This window comes from Citrus sinensis, chromosome 1 (assembly GCF_022201045.2).
Source record: "Citrus sinensis cultivar Valencia sweet orange chromosome 1, DVS_A1.0, whole genome shotgun sequence".
In the NCBI taxonomy this organism is placed as follows: domain Eukaryota; kingdom Viridiplantae; phylum Streptophyta; class Magnoliopsida; order Sapindales; family Rutaceae; genus Citrus; species Citrus sinensis.
The window spans coordinates 17,671,934-17,696,779 of NC_068556.1; the positions used below are offsets into that span (position 1 = coordinate 17,671,934).

The following is a 24,846-nucleotide window of genomic DNA, read 5'->3' on the forward strand; positions in this document are numbered from 1 at the left end:
TAAATTTTTTTTTTTAATCAAGCTAGAGGCCGTGATGGTGATGGTGAAATTTTTAGAACTGTTTTCATTTTTTTTGTTTAATTATATTTTTGTTATTTATTTAAGATATTTTATAAAAAAAAAGACGGGATTTATGAAAAGTTGGGGGGGTTAATGGGAGAAATTGAGGGGGTAAAATAACAGCGTGCCCATCAATACGTCCGTGTTGCTGCCACGAGTTTCCTCCTCTCTCTCTCTCTCTCTCTCTCAGAGTAGCGTGATTTTTTATATTGTTTGTGATCAAACTTTCTCTCAGCCGCCGCCGCCACTTTCTTAGGAAACAAACTAAATTTAGACACTCTTAAATCTTAATCCCTACAGAACAAACCAAACCAAAAAAAAACAGGCCTCTTGTAGCAAATAAACATGGCTTCCTCTGTCATTTCCCCAGCTCCAACATCTTCTTTCATCAACAACAAGGTCAAAAATCAAATGGCTTTTACTCATTTCACTCATCTTTTGCTAACCCATGTTTCCAAATATATATTTTTTGCTCTATTACAACTCATCATTTTTTTTTAAATTTTTATTTAATTCTCTTTTTGGTGTTATTACAGAAGGATTTGGGTAGCTTTTGTTTTTCGTCGACATCACAATTTTCAGTCAACAAATGCAAGAAATTGGCAGTCTCCAAGAAAATTGTGTCGGTCATGGCACCTCAGCAATCAGAACGCCGGCCTGCCACCACTGGCTCGGTTAAGTTTCCATCTTTTGATCTTAATTTGATTATTTTGATTGATTTGCTCCATAATTCTGATAATTTTGATTATTATGTGGTTTCAAGGAGTTGACTTGATGTCTTTGCTTTTTTTGTTGGAATTTTTAGGTAAAAAATGCGATGACGTTGACGGAGAAGATATTTGCCAGGGCTTCAGAGAAACCCCAGTTGAGCCCGGGAGACAATGTGTGGGTTAATGTTGATATCTTGATGACCCACGATGTTTGTGGCCCCGGCTCCTTTGGTATCTTTAAAAAAGAGTTTGGTGAAAATGCTAAGGTACGGTATCGACGTTTTCATAGCTCAAGCCGATATCTGTATGTTTTAGTAATTAGATTGCACAACTGAAACCAGAGCACTGAGGAAATGAAATTATTTAGGATCGTTTGTGATGTCCAAGTTATCTATTTGTGTAAATTCGTTAATGCTTGTTAGTGCAGATAATTGTAGGTTAATTGCTTTATCAGCTTGGTTTATTTGTTTTATTTGCTGTATGCTTAACTGAAATTTTGTTGCCATTGCTAATGTTTAATTTGACATGCTAAATGCTAAATGGGGTTAGGGTATGGTTTTTGTTTCGGTTAAGCATTTGCTTCTTATTGTCTTGCATAATGTTTGTATGAGTTAATAGTTAGTGAAATGAGATAACAATGGCTAGATTACCTAGAATGTGTAGGGAGAGACGTGTCTATCCCGAGGTGGCTCTTCAAGATTTTCCTTCTGAATTATGTGGGAGATCCAATTTTGTTCCTGTGTGATGTCTGAAAACCATATTAATTGAGCTATGCCATTGATGCTTCATTATTATTTTTTGCTTTGCAAAATAGTGTAGTTTTCTATGAGCTCCCATTTTTCTTTATTATTGTCTTCCGATTAAGCCTGAGTTGAAAAATTTATTTATTTCAGTATTACCATATATCTTTTTTGTACATGAGTATGTTTTTACTTTCTGCCATATGCTATGTCAACATTAATCTTTTACTTTTGAAGGTTTGGGACCGTGAAAAGATTGTCATTATACCTGATCATTATATATTCACAAGTGATGAACGTGCAAATCGTAATGTGGATATCCTGAGGGATTTCTGCATGGAGCAGAATATCAAGTACTTTTATGATATTAAAGATCTTGGTAACTTTAAGGTATGACTATTTCATTCTTTTCACTTGAGCTTCCCTTCCGCACCGCCCCCCCCCCCCCCCCCCCCCCCCACCCCCCAATTTTCTTGAAGAGCTTGTATTCTATTACTGTTTGGATGAATGAAAAGTTTACTTCGTGACTTTGCAGGCTAACCCGGATTATAAAGGCGTATGTCATATTGCACTTGCCCAAGAAGGCCATTGCAGGCCTGGAGAGGTGCAATTTTGTTACTAAGACCTTGCACTGTTTATGTTATTAATTTTATGCTGTTTCTCATAACTTCATTATACCTTTACAACTGCTTTCAGGTCTTGCTAGGTACAGACTCCCACACATGTACTGCTGGAGCATTTGGCCAATTTGCCACTGGCATTGGCAACACTGATGCAGGTTTTATATTGGGCACAGGGAAAGTCTTGCTCAAGGTTTGTTCATGTTATCTTTTCTGCGAAAGTAAAACTAATAATCTTTGAAAATCCAGAAATAAATTTTGAGTAAATATTTATTAATAACATCTTTTCCAGAACTCTAGCATCTTAAAAAGTTTATATATATGATTGTCCTTTTTATTTCCGTTCCTGATAACTTATGTGCTAAGTGCAGTTTGTGTAGTCACAATGATGATAAATGTCTAAGGCACTTAGAGCAGGTGTAACATATCTTAATAATTCATTGTGCTTTATCTTATTTTACTTCTGTTTTCTTTGTTTATTATTATTCTTATTCTTATTATTACTTTGGTCCATGGCATGGACTATGTACTTGGTCACTTGGAGTGGGAATCTCTCCTCCCTTTGATGCCTCTTCCTGTCCAAAACATTGTAGTTTCAGGCATGATTGAGCTGTTCGTAGTATGGCATTAGAACATAGTACTCTTTTCCAATCTCACCATGGATAATAAGTTATTTGTACCATAGTGTAAAGAAGGGTGCTAGTAATGAGTTGACCTCCTTAATATCAGAATGCAGTTTTACAACCAACCCCGATTGTTTTAGTGTAATCAATCAGCAGGATGTATTGCTGTTTTGATTAAATGCATAAGCAGATTTACTTCTTGAATGTTATCGTTGTTTTTTGCTTGAATTTTTAAGCATTTTAGAACTTTGAAGGTGAAGATAATAAGAATTGGTAGTTGCTTCATATGATTCAATGGATCTGTGTCTTAGACTCCCTTGCTTTTGGTCCTCAAGAGTAGCTTAAAAGTCCCTTAGATGACTGATTATTTGTCGCTGTATGCCATATAACAATTGTAGTGATACATTTTCCAATCTTATCTGGTTTAAGTTCAAAAGGTTAACATAATTTTCTAGTGTGATACATATTCTCTCTTTGTTTCCAAAGAACTGAACTAGCACCATAACAAACTTAAATATCTCTACGATTTTTTTTTCTTTCGTGTACTTGGTTTCTTTGGTTATTTGTAATACCTTGACTCTATATATGTTGCAGGTGCCCCCAACTCTGAGATTTGTATTGGATGGTGAAATGCCTGATTATTTGCTTGCGAAGGATTTGATTTTACAAGTAAGTTTCCTTGGCTCTTCAGGAATTTTTTTCCCCTTGTCAATTGAGTCATACACACCCTGAAAGGATGTGGATTTGAATTTATAAGTTAATATAGAATGATAAGTGCTTCCCTTTTGTTGTGTTGTAAATTATTGTTATGTTGCAGATAATTGGTGAAATATCTGTGGCTGGTGCAACATATAAATCTATGGAGTTTGTTGGCACAACTGTTGAACGTTTAAGTGTAAGTAAATTTCAGTTGATCACTGGTTCCAAGGATATTAGGTTTTTCTGAATTACGAACTTCTCCTTTTTATTTTATGCTTAAATAGTTGTGAATTTCATCATTTTGTGGGTACTTGCACTATAAAGATGGAAGAACGCATGACATTATGCAACATGGTTGTCGAAGCTGGGGGAAAGAACGGTGTAGTCCCTGCTGATGGTACAACATTTAAATATCTTGAGGTAAGTGTAACAGGTAATTGTATGCATTTTGTTCATATTTCACTGCTTGGACAATTGCTTATTCTTTGTGGAAAATGTTTTATTTTGTTTTCTGTTTCTTCTTCACCTAGTCTTATAAAGTATTTATTGGAATTTCTTTTCTTTTGTTTTCCATTTCTTCCCTACCTACACTTATCAAGAGTTTTCTTTTGTTAGCATGGAGTTATAGTATTATCTTTCGTTTTATGCAGGATAAGACATCGTTGCCCTATGAACCAGTTTATAGTGATGAGAAAGCAAGGTAGTCTTTTGTGATTGAATGGTTATTAAAGACCATTTCTTAATATATTAGAGTTGCATTCGTGATTCTCATCAAGATCTGCTATTTTCAGATTTCTCTGAAATTTCACAAGCACACAAATTGGAATTGATATGGAAATTTGCTGTAGTTGTATGTAGTAGACATTCTTACTGGTTTTCTTTTTTCTGCTCAATCACTCTGTAATTTTCACTGCTAAATGAACAGATAAAATAATATTCAACATGAAGAGATTTAAAAGTGTATTATCCAACTTCATATGGTGACCAAAACCCTTCCGTATTTGAGAGGGTTGGGAGCGAGATACTGGATCAATACTTAACACCAATTAAAAATCCTTTCTCTTGCGAGAAAATTATATTATGTCAATGCCTTTGAATGGTAGTTAGTGTTCTGAAATCACTTGCTGAAATCTTACTAGGAAGAAATTAAGTAGACAAAAGTGGAACTTGTGCCAACAAAATTATTTGGATCCATAGTTGTTGACTTAGTTTTCTGTGATTACGCCATTCTACATTTTCTTTTTTACCCCTTTCTGAAACAAAAGGTGTACTACTTATATTCTCATCTCTAGACTGTGCTCACTTAGGAGTTGTCTAATTTCTAATTTCTTCTTGGAAACTTGTTTTAGATTATGAGTCTGTAATTAAACTGTGTAATTTTGTAATTTTAGTTGTGTTCTGTTCAGACGACTTATATGTTTAATTCATGATGAGGAAATTTTCATATTTTATGTTCTCTTTTTATCTTCTGTGATTATATCCAACCTCTTCATGCTATTAGAATTCACCGTACTTGATTGTATTTCCTTTTGTTGGCTCGTAGTTTCCTGTCCGAATACAGATTTGATATCTCGAAGCTGGAGCCACTGGTGGCAAAGGTGTGTGATTTTATGTAGTTCTTAAGTGAATATTTCTCACTCTGTTCTTTTATTTTTATTTTTTTCGAATTTCGAATTTCCTTTAGTGAATCTCAGTTCTTGGTTGTTTGTTATCTTTTGATTGCCATGAGTAATGTTGTCTATCTACTTATGCAGCCTCATTCTCCTGACAATCGGGCTTTAGCAAGAGAGTGCAAAGATGTAAAAATTGACAGAGTATACATTGGATCTTGCACTGGTGGAAAAACAGAAGACTTTCTTGCTGCAGCGAAAGTCTTCTTAGCTTCAGTACGAGCTATATCCATTATCGCTTTTTTTAGACAACCCATTGAGTCATACAAAAACCTGCTGCATCCTAGCTTGAATGAAATGGAAGACAATAAACACCTTTATCACATTGTTGTCACTGACTGGTTTTCATGACCTTATTTGTTTATTAAGAAAATATGAAAATTTGTCCTCCGCCTCGAGTTCCTGGGAGAGACCAAATTTATTCGTTATTTTATAACAATGGTTTTGTGTTTGGATTATTCTTTCACATGCAACCTTTAACCTTTAAAATTAAATTGTTTGTCTTCAGGGCAAAAAGGTCAAAGTTCCAACATTTCTTGTCCCTGCTACCCAAAAGGTTTGTTATGCTGCCCTATTTTGCACTTAAATTTCATTAGAGTTGCTGTTTGTAGTTTAAAATGTCATATTATTTTGGGTGAAATTGACAGGTATGGATGGACGTATACACTCTTCCAGTACCAGGATCTGGTGGCAAGACTTGCTCTCAGATATTTGAAGAAGCTGGTTGCGACACACCTGCGAGTCCTAGTTGCGGTGCTTGTTTGGGTGGCCCTAAAGACACTTATGCACGCATGAATGAACCTATGGCAAGTTTTTCCCCTTATTGATCTTCAAATGCATAGAGTTTCATAATTGAATATATATATCCTCTCAATTCACTCTTTGATATTATATTGGGTATGTTGGTCTTAATGTGAGCATTGAGTACTACAGTGCTGTTGCTGCCATGTAAGTTTTAAATGACGTATCAAATGGGGTATAGAGAAATATACATTGTAGAAATGAAGAAATCATCGTGAGGATGTTTAACTTTTCCTTTCACATGTTCGTGCACATACACATAGAATGACGACAATAACCAAAAATGAAAGGGAAAACAAGAAAGAAGTCCATCTAATTTGTAAAGTGCTTTTTCAGCCGAGTAATCAACCTATTTTGACTTACAACTGCAGTGTTCCATAGGCTGCTTTCTCATACTTCTATTGTGCAACATTTCAACCTATCCTCTTTATCTCAACACAACCAAGGTTTTGTCGATGCATAGGATGCAGCATAAGTAAATCTAACACATAATTTGGAAGGAGAATTGGTTTTAATGAGTTCAGATATACCATCTTCATGATCAATGTGGTTGATTTATCCCAGTTATTGTTAACATCATTACTAAAATCTTTGAATAACTCTTTGAAGGCTGTTTATCATTGCAGGTCTGTGTCTCCACGACAAATAGGAACTTCCCTGGACGGATGGGACACAAGGAAGGCCAAATATATCTTGCTTCTCCATACACAGCTGCAGCATCTGCTTTGACTGGTTATGTCACTGATCCAAGGGAGTTCTTGGAGTAGACTGATCAAATACTGAATCGATCACGTATGTACACTATGTGATATCATATTCTTCTTGCCGAGGGACAAGGGCTATGTGGATGTGACTTAGATCTGAAGAACTGTTTTCCCTTGCTTCTTCAAGCATATTTTGTATGTTATGACACATTGTGACTGTTAATTTTGTACTAATAAAATAGGAATAATGAGGTATGTACAATAATTAGTACAATAAATAGCATAAAATTTATAAGAGAAAAAATTTAAAAAGTAGATTGCAGTATTTTTTATTATTTATTTATTAATTATTATTATTATTTGTGTGGTGAAATTTTTTGGTGCTCTGTGTACTAAGTGTAATGCTAAGCTAAAATGTGTATGGTAATTTCCGTAAAGAGTTTTGGGTGAGGATCGATTATTACTATTTGTGAACAAAGTCTAGATGGTAATTATTAAGCAATCTGCGGGATCGCAAGTTGGATACTAACCAAGCGACATTATAATGATTGACAATAATATGAGCAAATAGGACATGACAATATAATATGAGCAAATCATTTAAAACTTATACTATTTGGCAGCAAATTGCCTGCACAAGTTTTTTGGAGTCAGCAAATTGCCTGTAATAGGTTTTCGGAGTCGAGGGGAGCATGCACGTGCAAACATAAGTCCATTTTGGTTCTTGATGCCAACTTCACGAACTAAAAATACTGACTTGAGAACGAAAAGTTTTTATTATTGCAAAGTGGATGCCAAAAACAACTATATGAAACAAGTACGATTTGAAAACCGTATTATATAATTTTCACTAACGTATACAGAGATTAACATCACTAGTAGCTATACATCATAATTCAGTAACTGAAACTCAACTCATCATCTACCACGGGCTAGGATTCACCCAACAAGGTGGTGGCAGAATCTTGAGCTGATGAGTACGTAAAAATGACTCAACATTTCTGTTCTCCAAGCTAAAAACTCCCATGTCGTGCCCGCCGTACAAATAATCTTCATCCATTCGATCCCAATAATCATCTGTAAAGTAAATCGAATTCTGTTTGTATATAGTAGAAGATGAAGATATTGAGACTGATGTGGATTGATTTGCACCCAAAAACAGCGATTCGTCGCCCAAAGAACCTACCTCCACCCAACTCTTCTGACCCAAATCCAGCTTATAGACATGAAAGACTAGAGTTTTGTATGGACAAACCAAAGGGTGCGTGTCTTCTTCAGTCAACAAATCATGCTCATGAACAGGCTCATCATCTGCATTTACTAGCTCTCCTACAAATCTCACTGCAAGCATAATATCTCCCTTTGTTGACTGCACCAAGTACAATCTAGCATTATAAAGATCTCCGAATTCTCCCCAAAACTGCCCTGATTTCTCTGGAAAACTCACCTCAACCTCCATTGTTTTAATTGGCTTATTCAATCCATCAAAACCCCAACATTCGACTGAAGCGTTGCTGCCAATTGCATAAAGCTGATTTCTGCTGCATATGATGTCTTCATAAGGCTGATGCTTGCCATCAAGATCAGTCCAAGAATTATCTCCATTCTGGCAGTAAGCAATCTTCTTTTCATGGCCACAAATGACCACTGCTCCAAAGTTGTTGATGTTGAGACACGGGTCGGATGAAAGAATTGCTTTGTGGATGAGACTTTCACGCAAATTATTCATGTAACGAATTGGGTTCTTCTGATAATCATAAGTGATGTAGTATCCGTTTTCTTGAGATTTCTCAATGTCGAGTACACCAAGAAGAGGACCAATGCAAGGAAGCTGTGCATGACGAATCCGCAGAGAAGGGTTAAAGAGCAAAGGAAAAGCTCTTTCATCCAAGAAAATCAGCCAACTGTGCGAAGAACCAATGCAACAATTCTCAGTAAACTCCTCAGGCACAATCTCCGAAGCACCGTTACCATCCGTTCCGTCCTCTTGAGGAAAAAGCTTCAGCGACGGAGCCTGAGGAGGCTGATTCTGAGACTTGAAGCTTATGAAAGATTTTGCTGTCTGAAACCAGTGCGAACAAACGGATTCGGAGACAAGAACATCCGGGAAAGACAAGTGCTCAAAGATTGAATCCAGAATTTCACTCGGAATCTCTGCCCACTTCGATGATGTAAAGTTGCATCTTTTTCTCTTGAAGCAAGCCATAACTAGAGTGTTTGCCGTGTATAGAGAGTTTCTTTTCTAGAGTGATGAATAGAATAGTGAAACGAGAAAATGGGTGACTAGTATGTTTTATAGATCAGTTGAAGCATGTTACCTTGTTCATAAAGGAAAGAGGCTTCCAAAGTGGTTTTAGAAACTAACTTGGATTAGGAATTCACAATGCCCTTTTGGGTAAGGAAATGGAAATTAAATAATTAAGAGGCTTTAAAATTAGAAACGGTGAAGGATTTTGTTAGTATACATTTCCTTTTACGACAGGGATATGCAATTGACTGGTTTTTGGTTTTGGTAAGTGCATATGGGTCAAATTGCTCGGAGTTATTGGCGTGCAGCGGACGCTTTTTGCCCTAGGAGTTAACGTAACAATTATGTGATTACCTTAAGAAGCAAGAAACATTTTCTTCTATTTCGGGATACTGGGAACAAAAAATATTCAGGTTTCCAATAGATAAATGTTCTTGTACTTGTGATACACGTTCTAATCCTTTCCAAATAAATATATAATGAATTTTGCAATTTGCTTCGGTCCTGCTACGTAATTTATGGTCTTGTTACCTCCAGTTTTTAAGATAATATAATTATTCATTCCACTTATCAATTTTGAACAATGCTACTTACTACAGATAAACATTCTAGAATTACATAACAAACAGGGGAGATGTAGGAGTGAAATTTTGATTGAATAGGTTTCTTAACACGTTCTCATTATGGACATAAAGGCAATAATTAATCGTAAACTTTAACTTATTTACGGTAAAACTAAGAACAGCGGAGTAGCTCTCGCCTTTATTTTGTAGATTTTCGAGCTTAGCTCTTTAGAGCCGGCCTATTGCCATGGTTGTAGAAACTTAAACAGTTTGGTTTCCTTGATTGTAATATAATAAGAGAGGCAACAGATTAGAGCCTCGAGTATTGCGGTTTGCTGATGATTTAGAATAGCTGGAAATGACCCTCAAGTAAAAGCAAGAAGTAAGTGTGTAATTGAACAAAGAGAGGCTGTAATCGTATAGATTCTGTTCAATTGCTGTTATTATATAAAGTAATACGCCTTTTTGGAAACTTGGGAAATATTTATCAAGTAATCAAGTTCTCTATATTTCGGGAATCAAAAATGTCAATATTTCAGAAACATGACAATGCAATAAAATTCCAAATAATTCTGAAAAACAAGTAACTAATAGTAGTATTATAACACACAACCACTCATCTCCATTAATTTGTAATCAGATCACATTAGTGAATGAAGAATCTCTTTTTTGTGTTCTGATATTTCTTTCAACTCCCTGTACCTTTTTTTCACCAAACAAACACCATAAAATCTCGAGAAAAATTGAAGGTGAAGTTAGAACTCCCTGTACTCTTTTTCTTTTTCTTTCTTTTTTTTCAACCAACCAAACTCTATAAAATCTAGAGAAAAAAGATTGAAGGGGAATTCAGAGCTCCTTCAAGAGGTATTTCTTTTTCAAAAGGATGGTTTAAATTACTATTTGGTTGAGGCCAATCTTAAGATACTACGCTTCGACCGTCAATTTAACAATAGAGGTGTAGATCTCGGCTCATTAAACCCTAGTATTTTCTTATTGTTTTAATAACGCATATCAGTGGAGTTTTTTGTTCCCCTCACTTAGACTTTTGGATAAAATAATTTTTCTCTTCTCTATTTTTTAACGCCCACTTGTCAAAGCTACAACACATTATATGAAACTGGTAGAATTTCTTTTAATTAAGACAACAAAATAGAAGTGATCAATTTTTTTTGTTTTTGTGTCTTCTTTACTGAATGAAAAACAATCACTTCAAAAAAAAAAAATTACACGATTCTTTATATATGCAAATTTATTCTTCTAATTACTTACTATTTTTTCAAAAAATAATAAATAAACATATTTAATTTACTAGGCACCAAAAAGTGAGGGGTTACGCCAGACCCCTTACCTATAGATTAATAAAAATAAATGAAAACATCAGGAAGGGCTCAAGAACCAAAACCATTTTTGGTAGTCTTCAATTAAAAAAAAGTGCTTAATTTTATTTAATTTACTGGGACCCTCATGGAAAGTTTTAGGTATTCGAGTGTAATTTAACTTTCTATTTTGGGAAAACGTTTCCCCATCGTCTCCATAAGAAAGGACCTAAGAGTAGGGATGGCAATTGTACCCGCAAACTCGCCCAAACCCGTCCGCCAAAACCCGCCCGCTGCGGGTAATTTTACGCATTGCGGGTGAGTTTAATATTATAAACTAAAACCCACGCATGGATGCGGGTGGATTTGGTATTAACTTTATATCTGATGGACACCTGTATGAATATCCACCAGACCTGCAATATTTTTTCTAAATATTTTTAATTTAATTTTAATCTAAAAAATATATAAAGAAAATAATGTAATTATTCAAATTATCAAATAGCCAAAGGCCTAAAGTTGTGTATGTGTGGACGTGGCCCATCTCTCATTCTAAAGTCATGACCTAAAGAAAACTAAAGGCATTTCCCCTTTGACTTAGCCGCACACCCATCTGACCATCTCTCATCTTTGTCTTCATTTAATCATTCTTTTCTTCTTTAGCCGTGAGCTTGTGACAATGAGCCAGAGCCCTACACCCAACTTAATTCATGGGTTATTATATACCTATTATAATTTTGTATGTACTATTTTTCTTTAACTTAATACATGAATTATTTTATTATTATAATTTTTTTCTTCGAATTAGTATTTAAAAATATTAATCTTAATTATTATTGTAGGCATCATGTTGGATGGGTGCTTATGGTGGTGAATGAAATGAATATCTTCTCTTAGAGCTTGTTTTAAATGATAATAATAATATGAAATGTAACTGTTATTTTTAGATACTAGTTTGTGTTTTTTAAATGGATTTGTGTAATTTATACTTAAATTTGAGAATTTGTGTTAGATTGATGTTGAAATTTTAATTTTTCATTTACAATGTTTAAATATAAAATTGAGTATGTTATTTGGAATTTGAGGTTATTATTATAAATTTATATATTAAACATTTGTGATTTTAAATGCGGAAACCTGCAAAAAATCCATCGAGTACCATTGCGGGTTTCGTAATTGTCAAAACCCGTTTCGGGTGGGTTTTCTTAAAAAAATTAAAACCTGCTACGAGTTGCGGGTGGGTTTGGTAATTTAAATTTTGTGCGGGTTTGGGTTTGGTAATGGCAAATCCGCTGTGGGCGGTGCCCATTGCCATCCCTACCTAAAAGAGAATGTTGTTTGAATCTCGAGGAGAAAGAATCTACTTTTGCGTGATACATGACTGCTTATATATTGAAACATTTTTGTGAGAAATGACTAATTTTTCATTTGAATTGTCTAAGTGTTATTTATTTAATTTCTTTTGGATATGTAGGCCATGGTCAAACTTTAGTGGTAAAAAGTGGCCTCCCAATAATTTTGGCTCTAGGTTCGAGCCTCAATAGTGTCCGTACTTACACACTGAAATCTATGCTTTTTTTTTTTATTTAGCCGCACAGAGCAAAGGTGCCATGTCCAACATGTTACTCTTTTTATTTTCTTCAGTTGTGGCTTAGAGGCCTATGTTTTTTCATTATCAGTTTCTGCTAATTTTATTTGTTTCTCGCCAAAATCTTTTGTTAAAGAGACCTTTCAGCTTGATTGTTTAGTGTTGAAAAGGTGAAGCTCAAATCTGGATAATAGGGTCTAGCATGTCAGATGCTTGTGTGAGAAAGTGGCGACATGTCAGTCATAGTAGTTCCGAGAAGCTGTATGACAAGAATGCTTTGTTGGCTGGATTAATTAGCTACACACGTGGAACATCACGTGTTGCATTAATTTAAACGGCAGCCACATTTGCGTTTCGAGTAGTAGATTATATGAACACTTGACAAGTGTCCTAAAGCAGTTCAAGAGGCCGTTAATCGGTTATTCACGTGGGATGCAACTGGGTTTGCTTAGCTGGGAAACCCAAAAACATGAGTTGATCCCTTGGGGGTCTTTCTAGATGATTCTGCTGAGATATAAAAGGTTCTATGATCTGTTACTGGGGAATAATCATTCAGTTACACATACTCTTCATCTTGTAAACTTGGAAATTAGTGAAAGCTTGATTCTCTTTTCACAGTGGATGTAGGCAAGAAAATGGCCGAACCACTATAAACCTTTGTGTAGTGTGTGTGATCTATTTTCTATTTTATGCTTTTATCTTGTGATTATTTTCAATTATCGGGCCAACTCTCTTTTAAGCTCTATCTAATAATGATTACAATCAAAGATCAAGTTCTTTAGAGTGGTTCTTGGGGATTCCAAATTGATCTTGTTAGTCGATTTGGTTCCTACATTTAAATGGGTTGCCATTTTATTTTTTTTTTGGGTAATCAAAGTGTGTTTCTCGTTTTTCCTTTATTTTCTTCGATCAGAAGGATAACTTTGATAATTGAAAGATAGAGAAGGAAAAATCGTGATGGTGATTACTGTATACTGTGTTGAAAAATCAAACTTTGTGGGCACCAAATTCAATGCCCACCAAAGTTGAATACAATTTGCCAATTTAGCAAATTGAAGCCAAATTGAAACTTATAGTAGGTGAGCAATGCTCCTTATAAACAGAAGGGCAATTCTTCATTTGTTTTGCATCCTAAATTGTGAAAGTTGAGAGCAATTGCAAGTGAAATAATTTGAAAGATTTGAGAAAGTTTCTACTTGAGTGTTCTAGTGATGATCTATTTGAGTGTATTGGGTTATTAGGTTTTGAGAGTTTCTCCCACTTTTGTAAATTCCTATTTATCAGTGAAATTATCTTTCCAGTCCTTGTTCGTGGACGTAAGCTTTATGGCAAACCACATAAATTATTGTGTCTTATTTTTCTTTACATTTGTTTATCACCACATTTACATTTCTCTAGAAGTCACAGTCATCGTAATATTGATAATTGCTCAACCCTCACTTCCGCAACAATTGGTATCCGAGCAGACAGTTCGTGCTTAGGGTATACGGTACTGTTCATGAATATGGCAGAAACAATAGTTCATACTTAGGAGTATCAGGAGACTACAATATAGTTGTGTGGATAAATGCATGTTTAGAAAAGTTTTGTCAACAAGACGATAGAAGTCTAAGAAGTCTAGATTTTAAGTGGGATTATTCTGACCCCTCCATTCTCCTAGGATTTTTCCTGGTGCATTATCTATACAAATAGACATGTAGACATTGTTTGTTCAGGTTAAGTAATTTAGAAAAGAGACGGTAGAGGCGTCGTTGTCATCTTTATCAACAAGGACTACTGTCACAAATGCAAAATTTAAAGTAGAGAAATTCGACGGTACTAATAATTTTGGTATGTGGCAATGTAAGGTGTTGGATATCTTATATCAGCGAGAGTTAGACATTGCCTTTGAAGAAAAAACCTGACAAGATAGATGACAAGGATTATAAAGATCAATGGACAGGCATGTGGTGCTATTTGCCTATGTCTGGCTAAAGATCAGAAATGCTTTATTATAAAGGATACATTAGCAAAGAAATTATAGAAGACCTTGGAAGAAAAGTACATGAAGAAAAGCCTTGAAAATAGTCTTTATATGAAGAAAAACTATATCGATTTATATATGTGCATGTCGATGAATGACCATGTAAACTCATTCAACAAGATATTAGCAGATTTTCTAAATTTAAATGAGAAATTTGAAGACGAAGATAAAGCTTTGTTGAATATGACCATCTCAGCACCACTTTGTTTCATGGGAAGGATAGTGTCACACTCGATGTTGTATGCAGTGTGTTGTACAATTCTAAAATAAAAAAGAAAGACAGAAAAGATTATAGAGATACAGTTGCAGAAGCTTTGACAGTAAGAGGTTGTTCGCAAAGCCACAAACCTAGAAAAATGAGCAAGTCTAAAAGGAGACTTGCCAAAAATTAATGTGCTTTTTGTCTCGAGAAACGACATTAAAAAAATAATTGTCCTAAGTTACAGAAGGGCAAAGCTATTTCTAATGCATGTGTAGCAGAATAAGATGAAGAGTCAGACTTAAGTTTGGTTGGCATGATGTTGACATGTCACTCAGATGAGTGGATTTTGGATTCAGATTATACTTATCATAGGTGTCCTAACAAGAGTTGATTTTCTAGCTTCAAAGAGATGGAAAATAGAGTTATTTTTATAGGTAATGAAAATTCTTGTAAAACTATGAGAATAAGTTCAATCCAATTGAAGAATCATGACAACTCAATCTAAGTCTTGATGGACGTTCGCTATGTACCAATTGTTTGAAGAAAAATCTTATCTTATTAGGAGTTATAATGATAAAAAGTCAATGATTAGATATATATAGGGTAATTTTTAAAAGCCTCCCCTGAAGTTTGGGCTTGTTGCAAGTAGATGGCGAGAATCTGTTTATTTGTAAAAAAACCCCTACCGTCAGTTAATTTTTACATTGACCGTTAGTTGACTGTGCAAAGACAATATTGCCCTTAACAAACCTTATTTTTTGACAATTTTATCCCTATCAATTCCAAAGATTTACAATATCATAGGTAAGGATTATGATTATTTTACCCTCTTTAAATTATTGATATTTCCTTAAAGTTCCTACAAAAAAGATAAAATTAAAAACTTTAAAAAAAAATAAATAGGGTGTTGCATTATGATCGTTACAAACCAATAGTCATATTGCAAGTCTCCTGCTATTTATAAGATTGTAAAGCAATTTAAAACCTTATGCACAACACACAGAACAATTTATGCTTCTTAACATGTCATTCGTCTTCCCTTATACTCTAAATGTTGTCATTCTTCACAACATTTCTCATCATCATCACATATAACACACATGCAAAAGCTAGATTTAATAATTTTTTTTTTCAAATGAAACCATCCAGCACTAGTACAATAGCAGCAGTATCATTTTTGGCCACTCTATACAACCTTCACACAACAGGCAAGAAATACATTCATTTTTTCCATTTTTACAATTGATAACCAAGCAAGCACCACCAAGCTACTTGTATTTGGCATGATTACATAAAGACGATGGATTAATAATCTAGAAAAAAACAAAAAACAAAAGTCTCAAACCTATAGTTAGCTTGAGCAAAAGATGATACATCATCTCAAAAGCCGATACATCATCTCAAAAGCCTTGCCTTTCCAAAAGGTGTTGTATCATCTAATCTCTCAAAAGAATTAGTTAACGAGATTAGGTAAGTCTTCCTTCCTTTATCATTACACCATTAATTGATCTGCCATATGCTGGATGCTCTAACTGTTTCAGTTTCATTCTTGAGTGAGTTGTCCTAAATGATTAAAAGAACAAACATAAAGAGTTAATATTAGTTATAAAAGTAGTTAAGTAATCAAATTAAAAAGATGAAACCAAAATTTAAAGGAAACCGAGTTCACTATTGTCAAAGACAGTGGACTGTGATGTAGCCACTTCAGTCGCAGTTTGTTGGGGCCTTAGGCTTTCTTCTCCATTCTTCCTCTGAATCAGACAAGGACGAAAAATTAGGTATTTTATGCTGCAATTATATAAGAAATCATTAGTAAATAACTTAAATTTGACTAACCTTTTTGCTTGATTGCTTTTCACTTTGGCAGGTCCTTTTATTGTGTCCCCAGTGGTTGCATTTGGAGCACCTTAGACTGCAGCTTCTCTTGAATGCAGCAGGTTCATCAGCTTCCCTTTTTCTCTTGTTCTGTGGCCTCCCAGCAGATTTGGTTAGAAGTGGTGGCTGTAGATTGTCAGTCAGCACCAATGGCCATTTAGTCTCATCTGGCACAAGCTTGAATTGGTGCTGGTAAGTGCCTAAAAAAGCAGTCTTCTTCAAGTAATTGTGCACATAATCCTCAACTTTCAACCTTTTCGCATCAATAGAACATATCGCGTGTTTACAAGGTAGCCCCGAGATTTGCTACTCCCCACAATCGCACTTCTTATTACCAATGTCAACAACAAATGCTTTAGATGCATCTTCCAATACTTCAAATATGTTTTCATGCCCAAAAATAACTGACAACCCTCTTGCCTCCATCCTTGCCTCAACCGTTTTTCTCCTCACCAATGGTGGCAGCTCCTCATTCCATCTTTTAGCAGCTTCATGCCTTGTATGAATCAACCTCATAGTATTCCTCTTTATTTCTTCTAACATCCTCACAACATGCATCGATCTGTAGCCATTAATCCAATTATTGAAAGATTCGGTCATTTTATTAGTCACATGTGTGCATTTTGTGAAGGGTGGGAATGTATGCTTGGCCCAATGCTAGATAGGTATCTCCATTAGCCATTTATGGCCGACACTACTAATTGCTTTCAACTTCTCCATTTGCTTACTGAACTCAATACAATTTGGGCTTCTACAAGCCCTCCAGAATGTCTTCTTCAATAATAAACCACGAAACTTCGTTTTGAAGTTAGCATAGATATGCCTGCAGCAGTACCTCTTTAATGCAAGTGGGAAAACTTGTTCAAGTGCATTAAGAACCCCTTTCTGCCTGTCACTCATAAAACACAACCCTTCTCCTTGATTACACCCAATTTGCTCATATAATTTTTCCATAAAATACACCCAAGAGTTAGTATTTTCATTTTCGACAATGCACATTGCAAGGGGGTATATCCCAAAATTAGCATCAATGCTGACATCAGTTAATAATACTCCTTTGTAAGGACCTTTGAGGTGACAGCCATCGACTCCTACAAACTGTTTACATCCCTCGAAAAAACCTCGTCTACTACCATCAATGAACATAAAGAACCTCTTAAAAATCAGATTTGCAGCACCACCAAGCCAATCCTTTTCTAAAGAGACAGTAGATCCAAGATTGGTTTCCAACAAAGCATGCATATATTGAAAGAGTTTGCTGTAACTCTTTTTATGGTCCTGCCCCAGCAGCTCCATTGCCTTGTTTTTAGCTCTGTACCATCTGTGCACACTACATTAAATCCCATATTTTTTAAACATATCAGCAACAATCACCTTCACACTAATATCAGGAGTTGCTTTGAATACATGCAAGTACTGGGCTGCAATCCAAGCTGTACTTGCTTCATGGTTATCAACATCATCTCTTGCACATGTTTGCTCAGGATAATAGGTCTTCAACTGAAATGAGTTACTATTCCAGTTAGGGCTTACATGAATTCTCCAAGTATATCCTGGTTTTGCACACCTTGCAGTCACCCTTGCATTCTCATTCTTAATCCTCTTAAGCCTAAAGCCATTTCTAATTGTAAAAACCCTTATCACTTTCGTAAACTCATACACATTTATGAATAACTGTCCAGGCCTAAGAATTATGTTCTCCCCATCATTAGTGAATTCGAATCCACCAGAGCTTGTTTCGTATCTCGCCCAAGTAGCCTCATCATTTTCATTATCAGATTCTTCGCCATTTTCATCACCAGATTGGTAATCGTCAAGACTATGGTCACTTTCATCATCACCTGACCCATCACTCTCATCATCATTAGGTTCTGGTACTACATTACTAAGATACTTTGCTACATTTTCTGTATCATCAGTACTTGAAGGTAAAATCTCATTCTCCAGCACTGATACTGAATTTTCAGGATGCATATTTGAATTAAGAGTAGAAAATTTGGCCAAGATTTCTTCATCAGCAAAACCAGACCAATCCATGTCAGGTTCAAGGTTTAAGTTAACAAAAACTTGATTTGCAGGAGTGCAAAAATCTATGGAATTATCATTGCTGCTGATTGGATGTTCAGATGATTTATAAGCTGGTTTTAGACCAATAGAAGTATTCACAATAAACCTAGCCCAACGATATTCTTTTTCCCTCAACTTTTGAAATGCATCTTGCATGTCATTATCATTAAACAGGTTTTGGTACTCAGAAGACCAAGGGAGCATCACTTTGTACTCCATTGTAGATGCATACCTGATAGGTGTATCCCAACATATGTCAATGATGTCTGCCCACAACTTAGTTAGGGTGTACTTATCAGGTAGAACACTACTAATCTCAATTATTGAGCCATCAACTACAGCTTCAACATCAAAGAAAACACAGCTGCAAGTGGTTATCAACATATGCATCAGAGACAATGATAGTAGGTAGGTAAAAATTCCATCGTTTGACAACAAAAACAGTGCCCCATAAACCCAGTGCAGTTCAAGTTCTTACATTAATCAAGTGAGCATAATTTCTGTGTAGAAAGGGCATATTTGAGAATTAAACTGTACTGCATGAGATCGAATTAATTTTCGAACCATACATCATCGGAAAGATATTTCTGTTAGCTTTCCAATGAATTTTACTAATCTAAATTTGGAGCTATCTATAGTACGTTATGATCAGTTAAGTGCAGACTGTTTAGTTTTGAGTAGAATTTCTTACATTAATCAAGTGAATAGAATTTTTGTGCAGAAGGGGCATCTTTGGGAATTAAATTGTACTGCATGAGATCGAATTAACTTCTAAGCCATACATCATTGGAAAGATATTTTTGTTATCTTTCCAATGAATTTTACTAATCTAAATTTCTAATTTCAATTCTGATTTTACCTAAGCCATGTATATAAATCACAATATCTTTTTGAGTTATCTATAAATAAAAAGGATAAGAGTGTGTTTTCAAACAACTCACCTCTGATTTGCTTCGACATAGATGTCCGTGCTTGTGGGTCGCTGGCGAAACTCACTGCGATACATCGTGGACTAGTGGTTCGTGCTTGTGGTTTGTGCTTCAATACGGTCCTTTACAGAGACAAGAAGTAAAGTAGCTTCTGGGAGTGTTTCACAATAAACAAATGGACTTGAACTAAGCTCTGAAATGATCTTCAACGACAGATGAGATAAGCATTATCATACAAATTAGCCACATCCTCAAATCGAAACCACCGCTGCAGGTGCTGCTGCTCGTCAATTCGGTAATCCTCTGTGATGATCAGAAATCGTCTTTGTATCCAGGGTTTTATACGATGATGGTGGTGGTCATATTTGTTTTTGCTTTCGTTTTTTGTTTTTAGTTTTTAAGATTATTAAAAAAAACGATAGCAAAGAGATGCATTGTTTGAAATGAAACCAAACTTCTTTTTGCAAGTTTGGTTTTTATTTGTGTCAGGACATCCGTAACTGAAATGACTAGCTACTATTCTCAAGGCAACGAAAGTTGTAAAAGATTTGTTTTATTGCGAAATGTCAACAATGCCCACAACTACCCAAATGACAACAAAACGAAGCAAAAACGTAGGGGTTTTTTTTACAAATAAACGGATTCTCGCCATCTACTTGCAACAAGCCCAAACCTCAAGGGAGGTTTTTAAAAATTACCCTATATATATATATATAACAATTTTCAGGTGTAGATGCTCACATCTTTTAAAGAATGGATTTGTTGTATACACCATATGGTATTATTAGATAATTGAACAAAAAATAATTAAAAACACTAATTCACTATATAGTGTATTCTTAGATGTGGGTGCCCTAATTTGTTCTAATCAAACACGTTGTTAAGCCATGTAGTTTAATAGAGTTATTTTAATGCATTATAAAATTGTGTAGTTTAATAACATTAAAATTTGACTTTATTAAATTGCATGGCTTGAAAGTATGTGTATATTAAAAAAATGAGAGCACTAACACTAAAGAAAGAATATATATAAACTTTCTTTGGATGGTTGAAATTGCGAGCATAAACTTTCTTTAATGGTTTTTCAATGTTCTCACATGTTTAGAGAGAATAAATGTGCTATAATTATATTGCTAATTTGGGTCTCCTACGTGATAATTTATCTTGGTGGCAAATGCCTCTGTTAAAATTTATAAGTTTTTATCTCCAGAAGGAAATGGTCTCCTATTGGAGAATTTCTTTTCAAGGTATATTATAATAGAATGAATAGATGTCAATCCCTTCATCACAGCAAGATCAATTCAAGCCTTGAGTTACGAACGTAGTTTATGGCTTAACAATTGTAATTTATATATTCAGGGATTCTTGATTTATTCTTGATTTATTCTTTCCTTAACTGATGTACAAGACATGTATATATTCCTTCACTGTGAAATGAATAGTAAGAAACTTTCTTACAAACATTTGCATCAGTTAATTTCTTGTTCTGGTATCAGAGCTGTAATAGCTCTCATGAGTGAAAGAATAACCAACAACCTTTGTGTTTCTTCCTTCAAATGGCAGCAGAAAATTCAACTAGTGTCAACAGCATTGCCTCCACTTTATTAACCAACCCAACCCTCCCAATTAACCTTGTTGCAATTACCTCTTCCCAACTTCCGCTTAAACTCACTACAATAAACTATCCATCTTGGAAGGCACATGTTGATGCCATGCTATTTGGATATGACCTAATTGGGTACATTGATGGCTCACTTCCATGCCCGCCACCAACTATAGACCACAATGGTTCTAAATCTCCAAATCTTGCATATACGTTTTGGATGCGTCGGGACAAACTTCTATTCCTGGCGATAATTGGTGCACTTTCAGATTCAATTATACCACGTGTGTCATCTAAAAAGACATCAAGTGAGGTCTTGGCAAAACTTGAAGGCTTGTATGCCAACAAATCAACAACCAGAATTATGGGACTTCAAGAAACATTGATGAAGCTTTCTCGTGGCTCTTCATCAGTTGCTGACTATCTTGGCTCTATTAACACAATTACTGATGATCTTGCTCTTGCAGGTGCACCTTTGGATAACATCAAGTTAGTCATTCATGCCTTAAATGGTCTCAGTCCAGAATTCAAGGAAATAGCTGCCGCTATTCGAGCTCGAGACACAGTGATCTCATTTGAAGAATTGCATGATAAACTCGTCGAATACGAGTCCTTCCTTCGACGTGAAGAAGGTCAATCATCATCCCCTCCAATGACAGTCAACAACACTCATTCCCATACTAAAAATGGCAAGAAAGGCAACAACAAAAACTGGAACAATCAGCCTCGTAACAATGGTCAAGGCAATGGGCAAGGAACTTCCAAGAAATTCGAAAATCCCAACACCAACACCAGTAAAAATCCCAATGTCATTTGCCAATTTTATGGGAAAAGAGGACATTCTGCTCGTCAATGTTATCATGCCAAGAAGATAATGCTGCGAGAACATCCTCCAACTGCAAATCACACTGCAACCGGCACCAATGCTTCACCAAATTGGCTAATGGACTCTGCTGCTTCTCATCATGTGACTGGGGATCTCAATAACCTCTCTCTGCACCAACCTTACGAAGGCCCTGATGACATCGTCATCGGTGACGGTACATGCTTAAATATCACATATATTGGTTCCTCTAAACTCTCCACTCCTACCACTTCATTTTCCTTATCTAATGTTTTATGTGTCCCATCCATAAAACAAAATCTAATCTCTGTTTTTCAATTTCGTAATTCTAATAAAACATCTATTGAATTCTTTCCTTCTTATTTTGTTGTGAAGGATCTAACCACGGGGGCACATCTCATTCGAGGGCGGAGTAGAAACAACGTCTATGGGTGGCCAACCATGAGGAAGAAATCGATGATAGTTCAAAGAGCTTGTGTAGGAATCAAAACTTCTTTTGATGTTTGGCACAATCGCCTTAGACATCCATCATCTAAAATTCTCAAATATCTAGTGTCTAATAAAATTCTTCCCATTGAGTCAAGTCAGTCATGTAGTTCATTTTTTTGTGATTCATGTTTATGTAATAAAAGTCATAGGTTGAGTTTCGGTGTATCATCTCTTTCAAGTCGAGGTCCTTTGGATTTAATTTACACTGATGTATGGGGACCCTCTCCCATTCAATCAATTGATGGCTTTTCTTACTATGTTATTTTTGTTGACTATTTCACCAAATATTCTTGGCTTTTTCCTATGCAAAAAAAATCTAATGTCTTTTCTATCTTTGCTAAATACAAAGTAATGGTAGAAAAATATTTTAAAACATCTATTGTCACTATGTATTCAGATGGAGGTGGTGAATATCGTGGCCTCAAATCTATGATTGAATCTCATGGTATTCAACATCTATTTTCCCCACCTCATACCCCTCAACTTATTGGTTCTGCAGAACGAAAACACTGACATGTTATTGAAACTGGTTATCACTTCTACATAAAGCCTCTCGCCCCCCTTCATTTTGGTCACATGCTTTTCAAGCAGCTATCTATCTCATCAATAGGTTACCGACACCTATTCTTGAGAATAAATCTCCTTTTGAGTCATTATTTTCTACAATGCCAAACTATTCTAAGTTACGAATATTTGGCTGTCTCTGTTACCCGTGGTTACGTCCATATACTAGCCATAAATTAGAACCCCGCTCTAGACCTTGCATTTTTTTAGGTTACTCTAATCTTCATAAGGCCTACAAATGCTTTGATCCCTCAACTACAAAAATTTTCATTTCAAGACATGTTTAGTTCGTTGAAGATAATTTTCTTTCTATAGTTTCCTCCTAGGATAAGGTTTCATTTGATTCTCACCTTTTATCCAAATGGTCAGCACCATCTTCCATTATCCCTTGAGCCTACCAGTCCCATACAAGCCCTTAAAGATCCTCAATGGCGACATGCTATGTGTGATGAAATTAATGCCTTGGTCAAGAATGGTACTTGGGAGTTGGTTCCTCGCACACCCACTCAAAATATTGTTGGTTGTAAATGGGTTTTCCGCATTAAAAGACATACTGATGGAAGCATTGATAGGTATAAAGCCCGCTTAGTTGCTAAAGGATTTCATCAACGGCCGGGTATTGATTATCATGACACCTTCAGCCCGGTGGTCAAGCCAACCACGATCCGACTAGTTCTCTCCGTTGCCCTTTCTCGCAATTGGAAGGTTCATCAGTTAGACGTCAATAATGCTTTCTTACATGGTCGGCTATCGGAGCAAGTCTTTATGTCTCAACCTCCTGGTTTCATTGATGCATCTCTACCAAACCATGTATGTCGGTTGCACAAGGCCCTTTATGGCCTTAAACAAGCACCACGTGCGTGGTATAATGAACTTCAAGAATTTCTTCTTCTCTCTGGATTTGTCAAATCCAAATCAGATGCTTCATTATTTATTTATAACACCAACTCTATTGTGATTTATTTTCTGGTGTATGTAGACGATCTTTTAGTAACAGGTAACTCCAAAGTTGCAATTGCTGCGCTTATTGCTGCCCTATCTCGGAGGTTCTCGATAAAAGATCTAGGTGACTTGCATTTTTTTCTTGGCATTGAAGTGATTCCTACACCCACTGGTCTATTTTTATCTCAACAAAAATACATCAGAGATCTCCTTGCAAGAACAAAAATGGAAGGCGTCAAGGACCATGTCACTCCTATGTCCACATCAATTCAACTCCTTCATCACGATGGCTCACCTTCGGCAGATGCTACGTTGTATCGCAGTGTTATCGGTGGCCTTCAATATTTGGCTCTGACACGTCCAGATATTGCTTATCCTGTCAACAAACTTGCGCAATATATGCAAGCTCCAAATCAGACTCATTGGGCTGCTGCAAAGCGTATTCTTCGGTACCTAAACAATACTCTTCACTTTGGTCTTCATCTTAAGCGGCATCAACTTTTTCAACTCACCGCATACTCCGACGCTGATTGGGCTGGTGACCGTGACAACTATTCCTCCATATCTGCTTATATTATTTACTTTGGTGGTAATCCTATATCTTGGTGCTCAAAGAAGCAGCGTACAGTTGCTAGATCGTCAACTGAGGCAGAGTATCGTGCCATTGCTTCCACTGCTGCTGAAATTTCATGGCTTGTCAATTTGCTCTCTGAGCTTAGCATTACTCTATCTTCTCCTCCACACCTTTTATGTGATAATCTTGGTGCCACTTATTTATGTGCAAATCCCGTTTTCCACTCTCGGATGAAGCACATTGCAATCGACTATCATTTTGTTCGAGACAAGGTATTTGAAGGCTCCCTTAAGGTATCTCATGTTTCAACGACCGATCAACTTGCTGATCTTTTCACCAAGCCTTTGGCTAAGCAACGATTTCTAACTCTTCGATCCAAGATTGGCGTCTTC

General features: G+C 35.8%; 2 protein-coding genes across 2 annotated transcripts; one reads left to right on the forward strand and one right to left on the reverse strand.

The window, feature by feature from the left end:
* Positions 1-215: 215 nt before the first annotated feature.
* LOC102613284 (3-isopropylmalate dehydratase large subunit, chloroplastic) lies at positions 216-6,942 on the forward strand. Its single transcript, XM_006480177.4, has 15 exons — positions 216-459; positions 597-734; positions 866-1,036; positions 1,748-1,900; positions 2,046-2,114; positions 2,207-2,323; positions 3,348-3,422; positions 3,571-3,648; positions 3,777-3,872; positions 4,103-4,152; positions 4,996-5,050; positions 5,207-5,338; positions 5,631-5,678; positions 5,770-5,928; positions 6,550-6,942. Exons 1-15 carry the CDS (start codon positions 406-408, stop codon positions 6,688-6,690), a joined length of 1,536 nt encoding a protein of 511 aa, XP_006480240.2. The 5' UTR covers positions 216-405; the 3' UTR covers positions 6,691-6,942.
* A 531-nt stretch (positions 6,943-7,473) lies between these two features.
* LOC102623175 (F-box protein SKIP23-like) lies at positions 7,474-9,044 on the reverse strand. The gene has a single exon (XM_006480205.2). It carries the CDS (start codon positions 8,831-8,833, stop codon positions 7,550-7,552), a length of 1,284 nt encoding a protein of 427 aa, XP_006480268.2. The 5' UTR covers positions 8,834-9,044; the 3' UTR covers positions 7,474-7,549.
* Between the last annotated feature and the right edge of the window lie 15,802 nt (positions 9,045-24,846).